Source organism: Neolamprologus brichardi, chromosome 7 (assembly GCF_056152115.1).
Source record: "Neolamprologus brichardi isolate AB-2024 chromosome 7, ASM5615211v1, whole genome shotgun sequence".
NCBI classification, from domain to species: domain Eukaryota; kingdom Metazoa; phylum Chordata; class Actinopteri; order Cichliformes; family Cichlidae; genus Neolamprologus; species Neolamprologus brichardi.
The window spans coordinates 34,259,128-34,283,401 of record NC_142110.1 but is presented as its reverse complement, the minus strand read 5'-3'; the positions used below and the strand labels follow the sequence as shown (position 1 = coordinate 34,283,401).

Genomic DNA, 24,274 nt, shown 5'->3' with positions numbered 1-24,274 from the left:
CAAGGTCACCAGGTTCAATATGGTTTAGAGTATTTGTCTTTTTTTGAAGGCGTTTAATGCTTTTGTTAATCGTTTTTTATGAGTCGCACTTACTTAACAGGCTCAGAGAACTTGACTCACATTGTCTGTCCTTTCTTCTAAATAATTCAGAAGACAAAGGGAGTAGAGTGCCATTTAAATTTAATCATGTTTATTTTTGACTCGAGTCCAGCTGTTCTACTGCGATCCAGCCTTCTGCTGCACATCCTTCAGCTTTCCAGCTGCTTTTTTTTCTTATTGATTGCCATCTTTGCATCAGATCAGTTATATATGAGCCGTAGCTGTCTTGTTGCCAGATTGTGTTTTTACTGCACCGCTGCCATATCTGTTCTGTGATCCATGAAAATGGAACACATACAAACTGTACATACCACCACTTGTGTGCTGAAGTTTTTTTGTTGTTGTTGTTGTTGTTTTGGCAAGGTTTCTTCATTTTTTATGAACCCCTCCTGGGAAAGAGTTGGGTTTTGTGCAGATAAAATAGGACACATGCCCTGCTAGGATCAGCTATATATAACCTAACCTTGTATTGCTCGAGCAGCACACCTTCATGAGTGCACAGAAACTAGACTGTGACTTATCTTTGTAACAGTCCAGTCTTTGGTTTCTCTGTTTACATTCTCAACAGATTGCATTAGTTTTCCGGGAATCTGCTAATCATCAACTACAATACTATAGAAATATGTTAACAATGAGCTATCAGCAAATATTATTGTATAATGTAAAAAAATGTAAGCTATCTTATTTAATAATAGTGGCAATGTTACTATTAAACTGCACTGGTTTATTTAAGATGAAGCTACTACAGGCCTACATGGGGTGCGACTTATGTGTCTATTAATTCTGATGTGCAGTAGAAAATGTAATCATTACATTTTTATAATCCAAGGGCATCTTCTTTTGTTAAATGCTTGTAAATGACGCTCAATTTTACTTCCATCTAGGAATCCTTTTTTTTCGGTTCAACAAGGAAATAAATTAGTGTGCTAATAACACTGTATAGCCTGAGGACATTTTAAATGGAATCACACCATTTTGAGTCAAATCATGCATCATTTGGAAGAACAGAGCCTCAAAATATACAATGAATAAACCATTTGAGAATCACAACAATTATAAATGTATGCTACAGTGCATAGCACTTGGTAAAACAGTAGTTTCTTGCCTTTTTCAGGCATCTATCTGACCATATGTTTGTTCATTAAGTATGTACTGTAATGCACATTGTTTTTAACGGTAATAGTCCAGCATACAATATATTTCTAAGCTTTTAATAACTGTAGTGAAATGCATTGCTATGAATTGTAAAATTATGCTCTAATATTAAGAAGTCTAAAAATGGCCAACACATTTTATACCAACACAAAAGTCATATTATGTCCTTCATGCCTGTCCATATTATTTTTGTGACAAAAGAAATTGGTGCTCAGATTTTCAGGAGTCCCTGTGAAAATGTTCACCTTTCTAATGGGTCTTTAGCCCCAAAATCTCAAGAGCACAATCCGCTGTATATAGGTGACCTGAATTAGAAAGGACATAAAACAGATTTAATCACCTCCTATTACCATTATAGTATGTTCAGTGCTGATTTCATGTACCATTGCATGTTTATTTTTAGAGCATTATTTCTTATTTGTCACATATTAAACAAGGATGATCTCTTAAAATTGAGTTCTTCCCAAAACGGGAGTGTGAGGCTGTAACATGTCGCAGAAGCCGTAAGAACTGCAAGAAAGCAAAAAGAGAAGAAACTGGATACGCTGAACTGAAAACCTGCAACCTTCTGAAACCTGAAACTCTGTTCTTTAGGCAAAGCAAGAACATGCTGTTCTATATTTTTGACATTTACTTGGTTTAACCCAAATCCTTAAATCCTGAAGCAAATCTGCGGTCTAGACAACAGCAGGGCTAAAGCTGATTCAGATTCTCAACTTTCTCAACTCCTTCCATTTTGGGACTCCAGGTCAACAACAGTAACAAGAAGGAGTGGAACGGCATGATGGGCGAGCTCCTGGGAGGCCTGGCTGACATGATTGTAGCCCCGCTGACTATAAACAATGAGCGAGCCCAGTACATCGAGTTCTCCAAACCCTTTAAATATCAAGGCCTCACTATCCTCGTTAAAAAGGTAAGCAGGATATTTGGTACTTAGACCTATGACTAGGGGAGATGCATCTATTGCTTACTTGTGCATCTGTTCATTTAAAAATATAATGAAGCAGAGACAGAGATTGTATGGCTTCAAGAGAGATACATTTTAATACAATTTGCTCAGCTGTGGCAGAAAAAGGTAGTAGAGGTGGTTTCAAGATACCATCTATATTATTTGTATACCAGGTTAATGACAACACGACAAAGAACTACGTAGCTGCAATTTAAAGTGGTGGATGGGGATCAAATCACTCCTGACAGTTTGTAAAAATATTGATTAGATTCGTTAACTTTAATTTCCATAGGTTATTAAAATAGAGGGAATATGAGGTGATGCAGTATCAGTTAGCCGTTGCCTCTACCATCTTTCTTTGAAAGAAATGAATGCCATCTGGGAAGGATTAGCCATGGATTACACATCTCAAACAAGTGTTAAGATAATGCGTTCTCGTTTTCTGTCCTTGCAGATTTTCGCAGACACAGAAATGAGCCTGAAACAGTAAAAAAAGACACAACTGTGTTCAGATATAAATAACACTGGTTAAAGTGTTAAAGGCATGGAAACAGTCAAACTTATTTTATCTCATTTGCCAGGTTTAAACCTATTTGATGTATGTGAGTGCATAATAACCTGCACTGTTGTGCAAAAGACACCCTTTATTTTTGATCTTGCATTTTGCATTCTGCATTTTAGTCAGAGGTGTTGGGGATTTTGCCAAAGATGGAATCGAATTATGAATGCAGAAAAATACCATCAGGTTTTGACTCATCATGCATTAGCATGTCGAAAGTGTGGCTTCATTTTCCCAAACACACTGCCAATGCATCAAAAGCATATCCACTGAAGCAGTGTAGGATCATTTTGACAGAGAATAGAACAAAAGGCAGCCAACATCCAAAGAAAAGCTTTGAATGTCCTTCAAGAACCCTGAAGAACTATTCCTGAAGACTACTTAAAGAAAGTACAAGAAAGTTATCAAAGCAGTCATGCAAATATTGACTTGAAGTTTATAATATTTGTACAATTTCTGATTTTGCTTCTGTTTTTATCTGTGCATGTTTCACTGCATACATTTCCCATTTTCCTAGCTGAATTAAAGAAATGAGGGATGGCTCAAGACTTTTGCGCATTACTCATAAAAAGACCTCAATTTTTTTTTACCCATAGTACATTTTGAAAAAAATTACATTTAACAGACCACACATTTACAGAACATATGAGCGTATAAGTTGTTTCTTGTTAGAATCCTACTTCAGTGCAATATGGAAGGTCATGGGTCTTTGTCAGTAAAACGACTGTAAAACCTGACAATGAGCCAGACCAATGGTTCTATAAAATTCAAAAAGAATTCATTATCAATCGATAATCAACTGCCTGTATTTGTTTTCAGGAAATTCCTCGCAGTACACTGGACTCGTTTATGCAGCCGTTCCAAAGCACGCTGTGGCTGCTGGTGGGTCTTTCGGTGCATGTGGTGGCGGTGATGCTTTACCTACTAGACCGGTTCAGGTACAAGGGGGGCCTGTATGTGTATACATGTATCCATATGTGTATGAACGACTGTGTGTGTGAAGTACATGTGTGTGTCTGTGTGTGTGTGTGTGTGTGTGTGTACATGGACTCCTGAGCACTGCAGATCTTCCCTCCGTGTGGACAGCAAGGCAGACAGAGGTGAAGATTGGTTCCAGTCATCCCACAGCTCTGTGCCTGTGCCACCGTCTTCACCCTGTTTTCTTTCTGAGGACTTTGTCTTGCTTTGCCCACTCATGTTCAGTTTTCCTCCCTTTTTTGGGGAATCACTGGGTTTTTCACATTCAGCAAGTTGTCGGACATTTCTCATTTTATATCTTCTGCAACCCTCCCAATTTCTTCCCATAGCCCGTTTGGGAGATTTAAAGTAAATAGTGAAGAAGAAGAAGAAGATGCCCTCACCTTATCATCTGCCATGTGGTTCTCCTGGGGAGTATTGTTGAACTCTGGTATAGGAGAAGGTGAGTCATACCCAGTTGTTGAATTTTATCTTTCCCACAGAGCTCCTGGATGATGTCTTCTAGTCTTTGAACAGTTTTGCATTTGTAAAAGGATTGATAGCAAGTGTCTGTGTGGCTCCAGGTCCAGCTGCCACTGTCACATTTTTCTTTGAAAACAACAACAAAAAAAAAGGCTGGTACAGCTTGTAACAGTTTTGTTATCTTATTTGATTTTCTGTCAAGTGTTTCCTTTTCATGATATTTTATGGGTTTTATATATAAAAAAGCTACTTTTGCAATGCTCCCCTTAAGAGAGCCCTCTCTTTAAGAATTTGTACTCATAAATATGCAAACAAACTGATCTATCCTCATAAACTTAAAATGAAACCATTTAAAATCTATAGGACTGGGTGCCAGTTTGTGGAAACCATGTTGCCGCGCCATCTTGAATACAGTGGATATAAATACTGTCCTGTTGTTCTAATTGCTTATTGTCAGCAGGTTAGACACACAACCCTGTTGTGTGTCTAACTATTGTCTAACTATTGTTTAGCTAGCTAAACAATAGTTGTTGCTTATTGGCTAATATTATGCCATCTTATGTTTGGCCCAAGTGTTTTAAAAATCACACTTCCCCTCTAAGAAACAGTTTGATTAAATTCTCACATGTTATTTAAGTTTATCCGCTAAGTGTTTGAGTCCAGCAATGTTAGAGCCCCTCCAAAGAAAGTTTTAGTTACACTAGCTAACAAAAGCTAACAGAGGCTAATAGTGGCTAACAGCAGCAACATCAGAAGCACTTACTGACTGAAAAGTTCAGGATATCTTCAACCACTCGACACAGTATCGCTGTCATGAGTCAGAAATTATGTTCACAGACTCATCAACTTATATGAGAATCCTTTCACAACGTTTTACATCCACGTCAACATGAGCGCTTCTTACAGCATTTGACAGCACTCACTCCAGAAGAATGACAGCCAGAGTTTTTGAGATGATTGTGAGCTAAAATTGTAAAACTACTGCAAAACATTTAATTGACACATATCCTTTTTTTAATTCCTGATTTATTGGTGAGTGTGGATATTATTAAAATGTGTTTATATCATGTACAAAAATGTAGCAGAAAACAAGTTGCAAAGACACACCCGCCTGGTGAGATCATGTGGAGTGCTCTGGCTGATATTAGGAATATCCACTTCATTGCCATCACACAGATCCAAAATCAGACAAAATCTATCTGGAACTAATAGTGTAAAAAAGTTATTTAATTCTTTTTTCATATTCTATATGAGCATCCAGTATATATGACAGAACAAAATAAGCTGAAATTGACAATTACTGAAATGAAAACTCAAAACTTGTACTCACCACACAGGTGCACCACGTAGCTTCTCAGCGAGAATCCTGGGCATGGTGTGGGCTGGTTTTGCCATGATCATTGTGGCTTCCTATACTGCCAATCTGGCTGCCTTCCTGGTGTTGGACCGGCCTGAGGAGCGCATCACCGGTATCAATGACCCACGGGTATGTGAAACAAGGAGCTTATTACTACACATTACCTTTTTTCAATCATATTAACAAATATATACACTAATTGATTTTATTCTTACTTATTGTTCATCACATTGTGCTTTTCCTCGTCTCTTTATGCAGCTGAGAAACCCATCAGACAAGTTCATCTACGCCACAGTGAAACAAAGCTCAGTGGATATCTACTTCCGGCGGCAGGTGGAGCTTAGCACCATGTACCGCCATATGGAGAAGCACAACTATGAGAGTGCCGCCGAGGCTATCCAGGCCGTGCGTGACAAGTGAGTCTCGGCCAGGCCGGGCCGACCAGAATACGTGTCGGCCGGCTGTTCGACCTATCAAGCACGTAGACCAGGGCTATTCCAGTTAACTCTAGGGGAGGGACATGGACCTCCGGATCAGGTGGAAGTGGTAGGCTTTACTGCGACATTCCCCCTGATTCAGGCCCATCGCCCAGCCAAGGCAGGTTTCCAGGGACAGCAGCAGGAGTGGACGTGTCAACAGCACTGACAACAGTGTGAGGTTGAGCTAACATTGAGTCGAAGAGCCCCCTTTTTCAGGTTGTACCCAGACGAACATCTTTGAGATTGGGGGAATCCAATGGGGGACGCGCCCTCACCCATCTGGCATTGGATTTCATTTGGGACATAAGCAGCGGTAGAGATTGCTGGTAAACGCTGACTGACACACACGATGTGGTGTGAAAGAGAGAGAAGGGTGGGAGCCGTAAATGTGTATGTAAATCATTGTACTGTTGCACCGTAACCCCCTCCTTCCCCTCCTTCCCCTTCCTCCCCACTTCCTCCTCCTCCTCCTCCTCCCTCCCCCTGCCCCCACAGCAAGCTGCATGCTTTCATCTGGGACTCTGCGGTGCTGGAGTTTGAAGCCTCGCAGAAGTGCGACCTGGTGACCACGGGAGAGCTGTTTTTCCGTTCGGGCTTTGGCATAGGCATGCGCAAGGACAGCCCCTGGAAACAGAATGTGTCCCTGGCCATTCTCAGGTCTGTCCCAGCCGAAGCTGCATTACTCGTATGACCTTTTTTTTTTTGTTTGTTTTTTCTTATCAATATGATTTCATGGTCACATATTGACCATTTATAGCCATCCAATACATTGCCTTATGTCACATCTTTGTATCTCCCCTTTCCTGCCCTGTTTGTCTGGTTGTCTCTTGTCAAGTGTATCACTGTTTGTCAGTACACGTGTCTGTACAGCTGTCTGTGCTTCATCTGTGTTGCTAGCTGGGAGTAAGCGGCTCAAACATTCGGTCATTTGCGGCATTCATTAACTCTGTTACCTCTCTCCCCACTACCCCCAACCCCCTGCAGTTCTCATGAGAACGGCTTCATGGAAGACCTAGATAAAACCTGGGTGAGATACCAGGAGTGTGACTCAAGGAGCAATGCCCCAGCCACACTCACCTTTGAAAACATGGCAGGTATGGTCCTTATGGCGTAGAGAAAGCGTTAAAAGTGATTGGACAAAAACTGCAGTGGTAAGGTACTGTAGCCCTTTTTTGTCCAATACCTTTACAAAATCGTTGTTTTAGTGTCAGCGTGGTGCTCTGTGGGTAGTGTGCCGTACAGTATCTTGTCCTGTGATTTCGTGCGGTTGTGGTTCTCTATTAATATTGTGTAGTTTGCAGCAGTCGTCGTCAGTAGGAGCTGGTTGAGAAAGGAGGGCGACCACTGAGCATGACAGTCAGACCATGCGTTCATGCTTAGTGGGAGCGGGGGAGATGTAGACAGGAAACTCACGTATCCCTGTGTCTGCTCTGTTTCTGTTCATGTGTCCCTCTTTCACAGGGGTATTCATGCTGGTGGCTGGAGGCATAGCAGCAGGGATCTTCCTCATCTTCATTGAAATTGCCTATAAGCGCCATAAAGACGCCCGCAGGAAGCAGATGCAGCTGGCCTTTGCGGCCGTCAATGTCTGGAGGAAGAACTTGCAGGTAGGATTGATACCCTGCATCCACTGAAGGTGGAAGGGTCAAAACTGGGGTGGAAGAGAGCCAGAAAAACCTCCCTCGAATGAGGGTTGATTTCTGTTTCTCAACCCATCTGAGAACTTTGGGGGGTTTTTTAAGTAGTGATCAAACCGGCAGATCACCATACAAGAAACAGTGATCTCTGATGCCTACATATAATGTAAGGCATGCTGAGTGGCCACCCTGTGGGTTTAAACAGTTCCCTGAGGCCAAATGCACCCGTGTCTCTTGTGTGTGTGCCTGCAGGATAGTAAGGAGACTTCTGGAAGTCAAGCGGTGGCTGGAACTCCCTCTTTAGTATGTAGTAGAGCCATTTCCACCGTCATGTCACCTCTCGCTCTTGGCGTAACAATAAGATAATTAGAGATTCTCTCACACAATAAATCTCCAAATTAAAACTCTCCACTACCCACGTCCATGGCATGAACCAGTAGTTCTAAGCTGCTGCTGTGGCGCTATATTCTTCATAAGGTCATATGATTTGTACATGGAAAGCCAGCAGAAAAAACAAATTCCCTGCCAGAAACATTGAAAAAACATTATTGACAATGAATACTCTAAGGTTGATGCACTTTGCTCGCGACCCCATTGATTTCCCTCTCTCTGGCAGCAAAACTAACAGCAGCCAAAAACTGATAAGACAAATAGAGCATAAAGATTAAAATCAATGCCCTGGCACAATCATACGGCAGTGACCGTTCCACAATTGTCAGCATAAGTGAAATGTGCAATGCTGCAGCGCACAGTGTGTCTCCTTATCCACCGCAGTGTTCATGATGCAGACACCGAGCAAGAACTTAAAATCTCGCATGGCAAAGGCTTCGTGCAACATTGCCTGAACAGGCATCAATCTAAAGGCTCAGTTCACTCAAATATAATTTTATAAGTCCTTATTTTTATACTTGCTCTAGTGGTATCTAACTATGCAGCTAACTTAGATTCATTTTCAGGGGTTTTCAGAAACATTCACGTAATTTAAAAACAATAAATGGAACTTCTTTGCAGTTTAAAGTCATTTTCATGGCCAGATACCACTATGAACATTTTTGTTTTTTGTTTTTTTTGAATGAACTGATCATCTGAGCTATAATCAAGTGATAAGTTCCTTTGCTCAGCCAGTGAAGAACATGATTTCCCCTGCACTCCGATGCAATCAGTGCAGCTTTGAAGGTACAGGGTTTCCACATTTGATGGCCAATCACAGCCTGAGTCTGTGATGTGGCTGTGGCAGTCTGTCTGCTGTGTCTCTCTTGAACCAAGTGAAATGAGACAGCAGGGCTGGAGGAAGGTACAGTATAATTATCACAAGTGCCTGTCAGCAAATCAATGTCCTTCTAAAAGTGTCTACCATCAAACTGATAGCTGTATGTAACTGTCGTATGTGTCCTCATATAGATGTACATATAGATGTAGGCGCATACAGCAGATGAATGCATGCAGGGGGGCGTCACTGAGAAAGGAGAGGGACACACTAAACTGCCCCCAGACTAATGTAATTTATATCCATGTCAGTGATGATCATGCCAATTTCTCTGCATCACTAAACAAAGATGGCTCATGCTTGCTCATCTTGCTCATTCACCATCACTCTGGGCCCAAAAGCTAAAATTGCTAGACACACATTGCTCTAACTATAGCTATTACAATGGCGCCTTACGCAAGAAGCGCTGAAAGGACCCATGAAGTAAGGCTAATCAAATCTGCTTTGCATGAAAATTATTCAGGATCTTATTCACACTGTTTAGGTACGCTGATTTGATTACTCACAGTGATCTAAATTTCTGAAATTAAAAATGACAGCTTGGTTTTCTAGGGTACAAACTCAATCTAAGATCACAGTTTATGTGGCCTCTTCCTTCTCTAGTACAGCAATCACTAAAACCTCAATACCCATTACTGGCATCGTTTCAACTGCTTCCATGTGTGTTTTTTGTTATTATGTGCTTTTAAATGCCTCAGGTTGTATTATGCAAAGCAATGTGCAGGACTGTGCACCCACATACCTTCAAACAGAGGTTTAACTTCAGAGAAAGTGCACTTCTGAGTAAATCTGTTCACAAAGTAAAATCCTCACTAGTTGCCACCTTTGCATTATCTCTGCACCCGGTTATTCTTAAAAGCTAAAAGCTCTCAAACAAGAAGTTCAGTAGGTGTCACGCCAACATGGCATTGGTTTTGCAGACTTTTACTAAGAAATAAAAGTGCACGTGTGTAGGTTGCCTAGGATTGTAAAACTTTAAAAGCTGTAGCAACAGACATGATGAGTGAGTAAAGGGTCTTTGGAGTAAAATTAATTTGTAGTTTTTCGAGTTCTATAATGAGAAATGCTAGTTTACTGGGCATTTTCTACTTTTACCTAATTTAGCTAATGCACATGCATTTTTGTGTGTGAGAGCTTGTTATTTGGTTGCCGATGGTGCCTAAATGATATTAAGGCTTAACTGTCCCTTTTAAATAAAGGCATGATATATAGTAATGGGCCGAAGTGTCCGCTTATTCCATTATCCAATTTATAGAAAGCAAATCTTACTATAAACAGAACCAGTATGACTTTAAAGTAAAAGTAGTTGTGCCTTTCAAAGTATGTTGGTTGGAGGGGAAAAGAATTAAGCCAAACCGATAAAGAAATAACCTAAATAGCAAACACAATTAATAAGTATAAGTGTTACACAGTCATCTATCTGTCACTTTACCATAGCTGACTGTGAATAAATCGCCTAAGGGTGCGACCACTCGAGTGTAACGATTGCTATAATTTATGTAGGGTGTTTAAGTAATAACTCATCTTCATCTTTAATAAAAGCTGTCAGTTACATTAGGACTGGGGCAGGGTTAGGGTTAGTGAAAGGCTGCTGCTGATCCACTCTCTCTGTTCTCTTTTTCAGAGGTGGACAATGTAGCTACAATGTGAACATTTATATTATAAAAAAGTTACATTGTGTTCCATTACTAAGAGACTACACATGTGGCTTCTACATCTGTCTTTTCAAACAGATGTTACTTAGAAGTGCACTGTCTGAACCAGATTGAACCTGAAGATAGTTTGGGATGAAAACAAAGCGTCAGAAAGTCTGCTGCGTGACGATAACAGTGATGTTGTATAATGATGCTGGACTATGACAGCTCACATCTGTTTCCAACGGGAAACACGCAGCCGATGTACACGGTGCAAGTCCCATGCCGCTCTTCATCTGATGGTCCAGCATGCCCTGCATGGCCGGGACTGTGCACACGCAGCGCCTCATCAGGGCTCTGGATGGCCGGGCTTCACTCCTGCAGTCTAACATGTGTAAGAAAAGGGGAAAGTAAAGATTAAACGAACACCTGACGTCACTTGGGCATTGATTTTCCTGAACCAAGACCAATACGCACGCTGACTTTAACCATTTACTAACACGAGATGTCATCTTCCAACAGGAAAAAGATATTTTTTGCACTAAAATCGAACGGTGCCGTGCACCAATCACTCCTCTGCCAGCTTTCATCTATCCTGCACATGAGATAATACCTGCTCGCCACCTGATATTATGTCATCAGGGGGTTGAGAGAGTGCTGGTTGGCGGGGTGATGGTGGAACAAATGTGCCCTGAAAGAGCCTAGTCATGTGACCTGATGAAAAAGGATGAACTGCGGGGCCAGTGCTGGCCAGGATTGATTTGTCGTGCTATTTGTTTTGTGTTACTTAATCTATGTTCCCCCTTTTATTCCTTCCCTCCATCCATAAAACAATTTGGCATGTTGAAATTCACACCACACTGCCCCGCCCACCCCAAGGGCCTCCCTTGCTGCTACTAATCTGTCATCTTCCACTTATACTTTACTAACATCCATCTTAGAGTGCTTTTTTTTTATTAGAAGTAGCATCTTTTAGCTTTCATTTGCTCAGTTAATTATGAATTTATCATTTAAACACTGACTTTTGTTTTTGCACTTTAATTTCAGTAGAAAACAGGCTTTTTTGTTGCTCTAGTAGACAACCATTCCTTCTTATTTTTATCTTTATGCTCTCCATCTCATCCCATTCCCTGGTGTGTGGGGTGAATTTCCATTATACCCCTTAAAGGTATAATGACGTTAAATGGGCTTTAATTACTGACTTATGTCGCTGTTGTTTTCCTTCTATGCATCCAATACTGTAGCTTTTTTATTTTAATTTTATTTTTTTAACTTTTTATACCTGCCTGGCTTTGGATGTGAATGTTTGCTTTGCTAGTTTTGGGATTTTTTATCTGCCATTTTTGGTTCCCTTGGCTTTTGCTTAAGGATATTCTTTAAAGTAATAACAATCCAAGAGGATGGACATTTATTTTATTTTTCTTTTCTCCCCCTATGCAGCCCTCTTCCTCTGTAGAGACTCAGGATGTAAGAATACCTTAATATGAGTTCTTAATATGAGTTCTTTTTTTATTGTTGCACACAGACATCCAGTAATTGTGCTGAGAATAGCTGCGGGGTACTCTGATGGTATGAGGGAGGGAGGGCACCAAATTGGCTCACCATGTTGTAAGAATATGGTTAAAAGTGCTTCTTTTTCTTTATGTTTTTATTTTATTTTGACAGGTACGCATTTGAAGATGTTACCTGTGTGTTACTGAGTAAGAGTAGATTGAAGATTAAGCATGTGCTGAGATAAAGAAGTGGCAGCTTTAAAGTGTGTGTGCACTCACACAATAGCGAGTGTACGGGTAGACTATTTTAGATGGTTTAAAACCTAGGTATCACACCCACTGACATCTTTACTAGTCATCACTCATTCCAGTGCATTTCTAGGGCCAACTGAGTGTGTTTCTAGAGGACTACTGTGCCATCTTGTGCAGTCCAAGTGTGATTATGTTGCATAAAATGTAGACAAATGCCCTCATATCAGACTGAACAGACTTTGTTCACTCTCACATCTAACAAGCTTTATCCCCTTCTTTCTCCCTCTTTTACATTTCCAAATGGTGTAGTGTTTTTCACAAGGACCCTCCCAGTAATTAGTCTATTAAAAACATAAGGTAATCTATTGGGGTGGCAGTGGTTTTGGTGGTGGTGGGTAGAGAGAAAACGGGTGAGACTGAAACCACGGTTATCACCCCAGCCATAGGACATGAATAATGTTTCTACATATATTTATTTTAGGATAGGAAAAGTGGTAGAGCAGAGCCCGACCCCAAAAAGAAAGCCTCTTTTAGGTCCATCAGTACCACCCTGGCCTCCAGCATCAAGAGACGTAGGTCCTCCAAAGACACGGTAAGGAGACGGAAGAAGCGACACCTTCCCTTGTTTATTCTTTCCTCTCTTTCCTCTTCTCCTCCTCTGTCTCTGCTTCCATCTCTTTGTCTTTCGCTGTCCTCTCTGCCCCCATCCCCATATCTGACCTCAAAAGAGTCCCATGTTCCACTCACTCATTTCCACACGGCTCCGCTGGCCTCTGCCACGTGTCTGTCCCTTCACCATCGATCAACCATTACCATTTAGCTCTTATGGTTCCTCTACAGCATAGAGGGCATCAGTGCAGGATCTTAGGTCAGGCCAGGCCAGGAGCTGGGCTCTGAATTTGGAAAGGGAGCGTCCCAAGTGTCCAGGATTTGGGGGAAAAGGGTGGAAGGATTTAATGGGAATAGTGTCTTCTGGAGGAAGGGGCGCGACAAAAGCAAGCAGTCTGCCAGTGGTGTTTTGTCTTGGGCTGCTCTTCCTCCCTGCCTCTGGTTTGGACGTGGATTCTGTCCGTATTTGGTGGTGGTGATGGTGGTGGTGGCACTGTGGTACGTGTGTGCGTGAGTGTACCGTATGCGAGCGTGTCTGTTTATACGTTTCTGTTCATGTCCTGTCGTTTTGACTGCCTGATCCTTCGTATATCCATTGTTTCTTTGCACCAATCCTGCACTTCCTCTGTTTGGGTTTCAGCCGCTGTTGGTTTGCTTATGGTTTGAAAAGCATGCGCTGGTGTTCTGTCATTTTTTTATTCCCAAAACCCTTTTTTTAAATTTAAGGTGACGTCCAGCCCTCCCGAGAAGAAAACTAATGTGTTGTCATATTTTTTGGTGTGTCTATTTCAGGATTCCACTCATGGATTTCTATTAATCAATTTACTTTTTTGCTTTATCATATTTTGTTTGTCATAATTCTTGTTTTATTTCCAGTGTCCTTGTGGTCCGAACTGTGCATGCCTTTTGCAGGGTATATTTTCAGGTCGTGAAGACAGTCGACTTTAAGTTTTACATATTGTTTTTATTGTGCTAAAAACTCTGTGAAGCCTTAGACTCTCACTGTGTTACGATGCAAGAATAAATACAAGCTACTGCCCCCTCCCCCCCCCCCCCTTCTTTTTATATCACTCCTTTGCTGCAGCACAATGAGAGTGTCAGGTTTTCTGCATTCCTTCACAGTTCGGTTGAAAGGCCCTGCTCATTGCGGTTTGGAGATTGCACTACACAAGCTTGGATCGCGCTGACAAACCGGTGACCCACGGTCATTTGTGCCCAGCTGATCTGCCAGGCATAGCTGGTTGCTAACCAAATCTGGGCTTTATAAAAGAATGGCAATAATTTGTGGAGATAGCCTTCATAGCCTTTTGCACTAACACTATGCTTTGAATGTGTTTCTCTGGAGAAATGTAGCCTATGGCAGCAAAGATAACAGCTTGCAACATTTAAAAAAAAGTTATGATTGGATTTTCTGTTTCTCCTTTCTTTCTCTTCTGTTAACTATCTGTTGTTGTTGTTTTTGTTTTGTTTTGTTTTTTTAACGGATGTTTCAGCAATGAAGCCAAGCACCTTTACTCTTCCCCGGCGTTTTTCCAATAGAATTTCTTTCATTTTATGAGAAGAAGAGCGGGATCGCCACTGCCACTTTGTCTGTATGAGGTTTCGGATGCTGGTTTGGGAGCCCTATTGGGGGGGAAAAATGTCTCAAAGTGTAAAATGAAACAGGATTTAGTGTAACTACAAAAGATGCTCCAACTGAAAGACCTGCCATCTTCAGTCTTTGACCATTATTTTTGATTTTATATAAATGTTCTTCTTTTCTATTAATGGATATCAATGGACTTGAGTGTCAGTGTCCCTCACCCACATGCCACACTGCTCCTCTCTCCCTCTACAAGCATGCTAATTACTTTAACTGTCATAGATGTAGTAACCGTAGAAGTAGTAATACTCTTTGTAGCTGTTCCATATATGACAAAAAACCCCAACAAAAAAACATCATCATAGTTGTGCTGAATAAGTAGCTTTTAACTGTGGTTGTGATGTCAGTGAAGTGTCTCTCTTTTACTGGTCCACTTGACCCCAGTAGGGTGCGCTGTTAGCAGGCCCTCAAGGTACAAGACATGTGGAGACCCAAATGGGGGCTGTAAGCTATGTGATGATGCAACTTGCGGGTCAAGGAGATGAGGGACATCCACTCTGACTCCTATTTATTACCTTAAAATAAAAAGCAACAATTTTCCCATTCAGTCTGGATGCCCCCACATCTGTCAGCATGTTAGTTGCATCATACCAACTTCTGAAACTCACATGCTTGAATGTATCGGCTCTATCGGCTTAAAACGAGAGGTGCTTAAATCAAAAAAAGTGACAAATGAGACGGGTACACCTTCCCTGTTTTGGTTCTGAACGTCATTAATGTGCAGTAGTAATGTGCTTAATGTAAAAAGAAAAGATGCTTTCCTGCATGCTTTGCAACACAGCACTGTGAGTCAGAATTTTGATTGGCATGTTGGAAATTAGCTGAATTGTAAAGGACATAATGCAGTTACTCCACCCAATCTCACTGTGTTTCAAAACATGAAGCAATTCTACAAAAACAACATGTTCTGCAAACTCGATTTATGATGTATAAAGCGGATTCTGTAATGTAGGATTTCTGTGTTTCTATGTAAAAGATAACATTTTAAAAAATGGCTTACTGCTGCCAAAAGCACTAAAAAAAACCACTCAAACAAAGCACATGCATGGATATGGGATCTTGCCTCCCCTCTCAGCATTGTAGAAGCCTATAATTTAACATATTCTGCTCTTAAAGAAACACAGTGATGCAGGGATTGGACGTAAGAGTCCGACACAGCAGCACTTGTGCAATCAGCCCAAAATTCATGTTCTCCTCTTGAGCTAAATATAGAGAAGCTGCCTGTCTGCATGCACACAGATGACTGTGGGGGTGATAAATGAGCTGCCCATTTTATCCATGGCAGGAAGTTATCACCCAGTCATGTTGCTGAGGCAAAAAATAAAATAAAAAAATAAATGACTGCTGTTGTCAAGACTCTCGGGATCTTACGTCAGCTCCAAAACTAGCCCACCTCAGGCACAAACTGTTCTACAAAAATTCAGACTTTAAAGAAAATGACACAAAATTAAAGTCTGCCTGAGAGGGGTTAGAGCAACATCCTGCTTCTGCAGAACACAGTTGTTCCCTAAATTAAAATTAATATTTAGACAATGCTAGGACAACAACAACATCGGCAACAAAAGGGACACTAAATCTTGTCAAGAAATGACACCCTGTTATGTGTCTCTCTTCCTCCGCCCTGTTTTTCTTCACCTCTGCAGCAGTACCCACCCACTGACGTCACGGGCCAACTCAACTTGTCTGACCCGTCTGTCAGCACAGTGGTGTAAACGGAGAGGGCGACAATGAGGTTCACTCCCCAAGGAGAGGAGGAGAGGAAGCCAAAACCGAAGCTTTTATTTCACCGCCTGCCAGCGGAGCTTTTGAGGAAACTGCTTGCTGAGGAACTGGCTGAAAACATTCAACTTGCACCTTTCTTTTTCTTTTATCTTTTTTTTTTTTTAAAGACGAAATGACTTTAATGTTTGTAGGGTCCCTGAGCATGCACAGAAGAACCCATCCGACATATACAATCTTTTCCTTCTGTATATTATTACCTAACTTATTTAATGTTGTTTTGTCCCTTTAATTGCACACATTTACTTAATGTTTGATGTTTTCCAATTTCCCAAGCAGCTCTATAGCTTTTAGCAAGCCAGGTTAGTTCGGCTAAGTTTATGGATGAACCAGTTTGGCTGCAAGTATTGTACTGGACATTTCACTTCCACTTAGGGCCTAGAAGTCACAATATTTAATATTTCTTAACAACATATACTGCAATACAAGATGGTCTGTAAGCTCAGATGGAGGTCAAGTATTTTTTAATAGGATATACCTGTATTTTTATCCACACAGAAGGCAGTTGGCTAACCATGTCAACCAGAGAAGATGATGAAGGCATGGGTGTGCTTGGGCAAGGGTATACATCAGCTTCTGGAGATGAACAAATTGAACTTTTCCCCACTTTTATTTTGCGCTAACCTCAAAATGTGCATGTGTTTCTATTTTTACCAACAATTCAAGTTTGAAGTATTTAGCTTTACTACTATTTATAGCACGACATATGCAGGTGATATAAGAAATCACATCCTACTTAATTAGTTAAATACTAGTGGTGTCTTTCATATTCAGCCATATTTGAGACAGTTGGCTGTGAGCCATGCTGCTGTTTTGGGACGCCCTCTCTCTTCCTCTCTCCTGCCGCCGCCGCTGCAGTCTTTCTCATTTCCAGTCTCCAAGGGGTTGCATCAAAGGGCCAGGTTTTTCACCCAACCAGCACTCGGTCTTTCATGCAAAACCTCCTCCCCTGTGCAGCGCCGGAGAACTTTTACACGAAGGAAGCCGAGTGAATTTGAAAGCTTCGCTCAGCTTGCAAGCACATGTGCAGGTTTGGTTAGATGCAAAAACAGGCCGTTTCCCAATTTCTGGAGATGAGAAACCACTGCTCTGAAGAAAACTGTAACATTCTTTCTGGTGTATGGCACTGTATAGCACTTTATGATGAGGAGTCTCCCCAAACTGTATTTAAACAAAACACCAATTCCCAAAACAGAACGACAGTCATACTGTAAAGTATCTTACCGGTTTCCTTTTTAATTTGCTTTATTGAGAAAAAACAGAGCAGGATCTACAACGTCTTTATAGGATTAAAGGATTTTAATTTGAGCAAAGAGGTTGCTTCTGATCTCATTGAGGCCTGTGCATGCTTATGTGTTATTATTAGTGCTTTAGTTTGGATGCGTGCTGTTGCCATGTACAGTTAGCTGAGCTGTGAGGAGCACTTAAAGTCGAATGAAATGTAAATAGAGTCTGGCTCTGTGTAGATGAGGTTCATGAGCTTGTACAATGACTGCAGCTGGGAATGTCTTATACTATAGTTACACAAACACAAAACAGGTGTGATACACAGGCATGCATCAACACACACATATACACATGCATATACGCACACACACACACACAAACATTAAGGGAAGATTCACTTGTTTTTCTTACCTTTTCCAGTGACGATCTTGCATTGAATCATGTTGTTTATACACCTGTAAATAAAATACACTTACATTGTCATGTCTAATGAATCCTTTGCTTTAATATGCTAAATATAGGGCTCCAACTAACAACTATTTCTCTCGTCAATGTCAAGTGATACTTTCAGTTAATTGATGACATCTATACAATGTCATATAATCAACGCAAGCAAAAAAAGTACAAATAGGGCTACAGCCACTCTATGCAGGTCTGTGAAAAACTTAGTGTATCATTACTGCATACATAGACATTAAGAGTAAAAGTAGGAGACATGCTGCTAATCATATTCACTTGATTAACTGATTGTCAGAAAATTTTGGCAGTTCTATGAACGCAGATGGTTTGGCAGTTTGCTGGTCTTAAGCATCCAGGTGTGTAAACACAATACTACAGTCTTCTCAGGAGTGGGCCTCCCAACAAATTCACTTCAAGGTCTGACCGTGCGATGCTCAGAGAAACAGCAAAACATCCAAGAGCTACATCTCAGACTCTACAGGTCTCATTTAGAATGATAAATGTTAACATTCACAAGTGCAAAGGTAGAAAAAAGACTAAACAAATTTAAGAAAATGGTAGCACACAGTTCCATCTGAACTATCCACAAGATTCCTGGAAGTATGTCCTTCAGACAGATGAGACTACAGTAGAAATGTTTTGCCATAATGCACAGAACCATATTTGCAGTAAACAAAACACAGCATATCAGCACACACACCTCATACTAACTGCCAAGCACGGTGGTGGAGGGGTGATGATTTGGGCTTCTTTTTCATACACACCCATCTGAGCTTCTTGCACATGACTGCAAGAAGCTAATAACTCCTCTGTATACCAAAATGATCTAGAGTCAAACCTGAGGCCATCTGTCCAACTAGCCAAGTCTAGTGATATAGGTTAAAGTTTGTGAATCCCCATAGCTTTGTTTCTGTTGTCTACATTTAGACTGTATAGTTGTCTGCTGCTTTTACTCATTGTTATAAAAGTATAATGCAAAGCAAAGGTGTGTCTGAAGTACTTTTTATATGTTCTCCTCAGCTGCTTCTCAGTTTGGTCCCGACTGAAATATCTCAAAAAACAGCCATAACATCTTTGTAGATATTAACCATAGTACATTTCTGCATGGCAACATGGATCTCATTCGCAGGTCAACATGGCAGCAGTATTGCTGTGAGTATATTAGCATGATTAGTAACATTATGGATTAGTTCAGAAGGAGTCTGCTAGCCAACTTGTTTTAGTTGCATCTGTTAGTTGACATATTTAGTTATTTTGGTTAATAAGATAAGATAACCTTTATTAGTCCCACACGTGGGAAATTTGTTAAATATCCACAAGGGTTATGAAACCAGCTTTTAGTTTTTCCTCTAAAACTCTCAGTAGAGTTACTCATATAAAATAGCTGATTTAAACTTGTATTTCACAGCAGCCTTCCTAATGTAAGGGTTAATAATTTGACATTTCAGCAGCTGTAATTATACCACTGTTTTCTTGGATAAAGCATAGCGCTAACATCAAAATCACATTAAGTGTAATCTGAAATTTAATTATGAGCGTCATCTTTGGTCATATCTCAGCTGTCACTATTAATTAATGCAAATGTTGCAGAAGCAGGAGGTGAGATATTTGTCTTGGTGCACTGACTTTCTGTCCTGATCACAGCAGACAGTCTGTCAGAGTCGTTATAATGCTCAGCCATCAACCAACAAGCAGATTTCAAGTCCTGAGATGAGACCACTGTGTGTACACAATATGTTTTGGGATTTGTGCTCAGGACATTTGCAGGTTTGCTTTTAATATGCAGTGCAGGCATGCAGTTTTATAAAGGTATGTAAGTCAATAATTTCACACATACATACAAAGTGTTGAAATTGTATTTTATACTTTTTCAGCGTAATTTTAAATATGAGGTCCAAATAAATGTCAGTGGAAGTGAGGCTGAAAAAGCAAAATAACCTTGTAGGACAGACCAAAACCTTTAAGATCTGCCAAATCAACAATCTAATACACTCTTAAAAACTTTGGATACACTGGCCAGGTCAGCAACACTGAGGGGCCTGAACGACCACAGAAGACAACCTAAGTGCATGATGACCGATTTTTTCCAAAGGTTAAGAAAAACACCATCAAAACATCTAACCAAGTCAAGAACACACTCAAGGAGGTAGGAGGTTTTTTTTGTCAAGGGCTACAAGCAAAAGATGCCTCATGTGAATACAAAGCATTTATAATAAGGTGAAACCCAACAGTTACATTAAAGAACAGGAAAGCAGATTAGACTTTACCAAAAAAAAAAAAAACATCTAAAAGAGCATGCATAGCCCTAAAACTAAGTCTTTGGATGGATGGAAGGAGGAATAAATATATCTACACTGAACAAAAATATAAACGCAACACTTTTGTTTTTGCTCTCATTTTTCATGAGCTGAACTTAAAGATCTGAAACATTTTCTACAAACACAACATTTTCTACAAACACAAAGGACCCATTACTATCAAATATTATTCACAAATCTGTCTAAATCTGTGTTAGTGAGAACTTCAGGTTTGCCAAGATAATACATCCCACCTCACAGGTGTGGCATGTCGAGGTGCTGATTAGACAGGATGAACATTGCACAGGTGTGCCTTATACTGCCCACAATAAAAGGCCACTCTGAAATATGCAGTTTGATCACACAGCACAATGCTACAGATGCCGCAAAACCAGTCCGTATCTGGTGTGGCCACCATTTGCTTCACACAGTGCAACACATCTAAGGAGATGTGTTGCACCTTGTGAGGCAAATGGTGTGCAATGGGCATAGAGTTGATCAGGTTGTTGATTGTGGGCAGTGGAATGTTTGTCCACTCATCTTCAATAGTTGTGCAAAGTTGCTGAATATTGGCAGGAAGTGGAACACGCTGTCATATACGCCGAGCCGAGCGTCCCAAACATGCTCAATGGGTGACATGTCTGGTGAGTATGCTGGCCATGCAAGAACTGGGATGTTTTCAGCTTCCAGGGAATTGTATATAGATCCTTGCAATATGGGGCCGTGCATTATCATGTTGTAACAGGAGGTTATGGTCATGGATAAATGGCACAACTATGGTCCTCAGGATCTCAACACGGTATCTCTGTGCATTCAAAATGCCAACAATAAAATGCACTCGTGTTCATTGTCCATAACCCCACCGCCACCATGGGCCACTCAATCCACAACATTGACATCAGCAAACTGCTCATCCACATGACGCAACACAAGCTGTCTGCCATCTGTCCTGAACAGTAAAAACATCTGTCAACAGAACACCTCTCCAACGTGCCAGATGCCATTGAATGTGAGCATTTGTCCACTCAAGTTGGTTAAAGTGATGAACTGCAGTCAGGTCTAGACCCCGATGAGGACCACGAGAGATGAGCTTCCCTGACACGGTTTCTGACAGTTTTTGCAGAAATTCTTTAATGCAAACCGAATATTGCTGCAGCTGTCTGTGTGGCTGGTCTCCACCTGGTCGACCATCCTGGAGGTGAACATGCTGGATGTGGAGGTCCTGGGCTGGTGTGGTTACATGTGGTCTGCAATTGTGAGGCTGGTTGGATGTACAGCCAAATTCTCTTAAACGCCTTTGAAGATGGCTTATGGCAGAGAAACGAACATTCATTTCACAGGCAACTGTTCTGGTAGACATTCCTGCAGTCAGCATGCAAATTGCATGCTCCCTCAAAAGCTGTGACATCTGTAGCATTGTGCTGTGTGATCAAACTGCATATTTCAGAGTGGCCTTTTATTGTGGGCAGTCTAAGGCACACCTGTGCAATGTTCATGCTGTCTAATCAGCACCTCGACATGCCACACCTGTGAGGTGGGACAGATTATCTCGGCAAACGAGAAGTTCTCACTAACACAGATTTAGACAGATTTGTGAACAATATTTGATAGTAATGGGTCCTTTGTGTTTGTAGAAAATGTTTCAGATCTTTAAGTTCAGCTCATGAAAAATGGGAGCAAAAACAAAAGTGTTGCGTTTATATTTTTGTTCAGTGTACTTAAAGTAGTAGTTATTTTGTTATACATAATAATAATGATAGCTGACTTCCAGATGCTGTTTGTGCTGGCTCACTGTCACACTGCCCTGCTTTACTGAGACATCTGAATAGAACAGACCCATTGTTGTCATTATTGGCGACACTAGTGCTTTTTCGACTGCAGCAAATTATATTGACTGCTGTGAAAAAGGCCTGTGACACAAGGTTTAGATGAACAGCAATAACCTTTTAGTTTATGGGAGACAAAAACTCTTAAGGTATGTAACAGGATTCAAGCAAACAGACAACAGAGCATGCAAAAACAAGCCTAAGTTTCCAGAAAATTGGAAAGAAATGACTTATACGCACAAAACATGCTGTGGCCTGCTGTCATGTGTGTGAAAAGAACTGGCTCCAGAAGGAGATGTCTGGAAAGTCACACCATCTGGATTATTTAGGCTTAGGTCCAGAGGTTAATAAAGTTTTGTCGTACAACCTATGCCACAACCTGGAGTTGTGAAATAAGGAAATCTTGGAAATGACCCAGGTAAGCTTTGACAACAGATATATCACATACAGAGGGTCAAAGAGCCTCTGTATGTGATATAGAGAAAAAAAACATAGTAAAACACAAGGTGATAGTACTCATCACATGTCCTGGTCATATCGTTTTGTTGCCACCTCCTCCTCCAGCAGGAACTTGATACATGGTTAAGGTTACCATGTGAGTCTCTTTGTCTGTTTTTGTTTTCTTTTTACCTTCTCTAGTCTGACCTCTCCCAGTATCTCCTAACCTTTGCTGGTTATAAAGAAGGTCAAGGTCAAACGCTTAGACAACCTAGGTACCCACTTCCCCCGAGGTTTAGTATATTGCTGTGAAGTTTGAAGACATTCCATAAAAATATTAATAATAATATAAAATTTTTCCTGAGTTGCACATTTGGTGTGACCTTGACCTTGACGTGATTTCTACCAAAATTAAATCAGCTTGAGATGTTACTGGTATTTACCAACACACAAAATTTGAAAACAATATTTTACAAACTGTGAGTCTGTTGGGTCTGTGTTTCCACAAGCCTCGCTAGTTTAGAAACTTATTCTCGTTAACGACAAAAACAAGACAAACATCTTTTACTTGCTAGCAAGGGAAGTCTTTGGTCAAGAACCAGCTCTTGGAGCTCACGCTCCTAACCTGTCTCCAGCCCAAAGTCCTTCAAAAGAGCAGCTGTCCCCGTAGCTATTTATTAAGAAACTGTTACAATACACATCACAGCAAAAGCACCTCCCCTCGTAAGACCCCTCTTGGTTACAAAGACAAGGCACTATGTGTGTGTATGTGCATGTGCAAGAACGTGTGTGTATTATGTAAGAATGTGTGTGTGTGTGTGTGTGTGTGTGTGTGTGTGTAGGTGTGTGTGTGTGTGTGTGTGTGTGTGTGTGTGTGTGTGTGTGTGTGTGTGTGTGTGACCTCCTGCTGACCAAAAGGGTCATAAAAGCAGGAAGCAACATCACAAGAAAAAGATCTTTCAGATAGGATGTTTCTGCAATAAAACCTCCCCCAGCACAGAGTGGCTGGAGAGGTGCTCAGGATCAAAGGAATGTCTTGATCCTACTGCTTGAACCAAGACTGTACAAATTTAAGAACATAATGACAACATTCAACAATTAGATGTAACAGAGTCCCAGACTGCTAACAAACAGACAGAGAGACAAATGGACAGAACTGATTACATACCCTTTGAGGGAAGAAAAACAATATCTGTTCATTTACTCATATCTGTCATTTAGGCCTCTATGGTCTTGGCTCATTATCGAAGTTAGACAGGCATACATTTATTACCAGCGGCTTAATCACTCTATTTGTGAATGCGTTGGGAAAGCAAGGAATGGAAAGATAATGGTATTTTATTATTTGTCACAATGGCAATAAATGTGTCATGTCTATTGATGTGAAGTCACTAGAATGATAATGTGATACATTATATGCATTAAAGTGCTGCATTTATTCCATGTGCCATTTACATCTCACATCTTCCTGAAGACAGATAAACTCATATGGAATATTGACAGTGAATGATGCAGCAATAACAATTTGTGCTATGAGTGATAATGTGAAGAGATGATATTCAGAAACTCTTTCAAAATAACTCATTATGTATTCCGCTAAATTTAGAGCTTGTCAAAAAAAAAAGGATTTCAGCGAAAATAGACTTTAAAAAAGCACTTGTACAAACAAAGTATAG

General features: G+C 40.7%; 1 protein-coding gene across 10 annotated transcripts in view; it reads left to right on the top strand.

The window, feature by feature from the left end:
• The window catches only part of LOC102777117 (glutamate receptor ionotropic, NMDA 1), a 40,683-nt gene extending 22,622 nt beyond the window's left edge, over positions 1 to 18,061 (top strand). For 4 of the 10 annotated variants that reach the window (XM_087843528.1, XM_087843530.1, XM_087843529.1 and 1 more), the window contains 10 exons: positions 2,003 to 2,167; positions 3,582 to 3,700; positions 4,070 to 4,182; positions 5,540 to 5,688; positions 5,818 to 5,975; positions 6,534 to 6,695; positions 7,023 to 7,132; positions 7,500 to 7,645; positions 12,017 to 12,043; positions 12,803 to 16,208. In XM_087843528.1, coding sequence (XP_087699654.1) covers positions 2,003 to 2,167; positions 3,582 to 3,700; positions 4,070 to 4,182; positions 5,540 to 5,688; positions 5,818 to 5,975; positions 6,534 to 6,695; positions 7,023 to 7,132; positions 7,500 to 7,645; positions 12,017 to 12,043; positions 12,803 to 13,141 — 1,488 coding nt within the window. In that variant the 3' untranslated portion in view covers positions 13,142 to 16,208. The other 6 variants (XM_087843533.1, XM_006803531.3, XM_006803533.3 and 3 more) reach the window with 4 other exon arrangements.
• Positions 18,062 to 24,274: the final 6,213 nt, after the last annotated feature.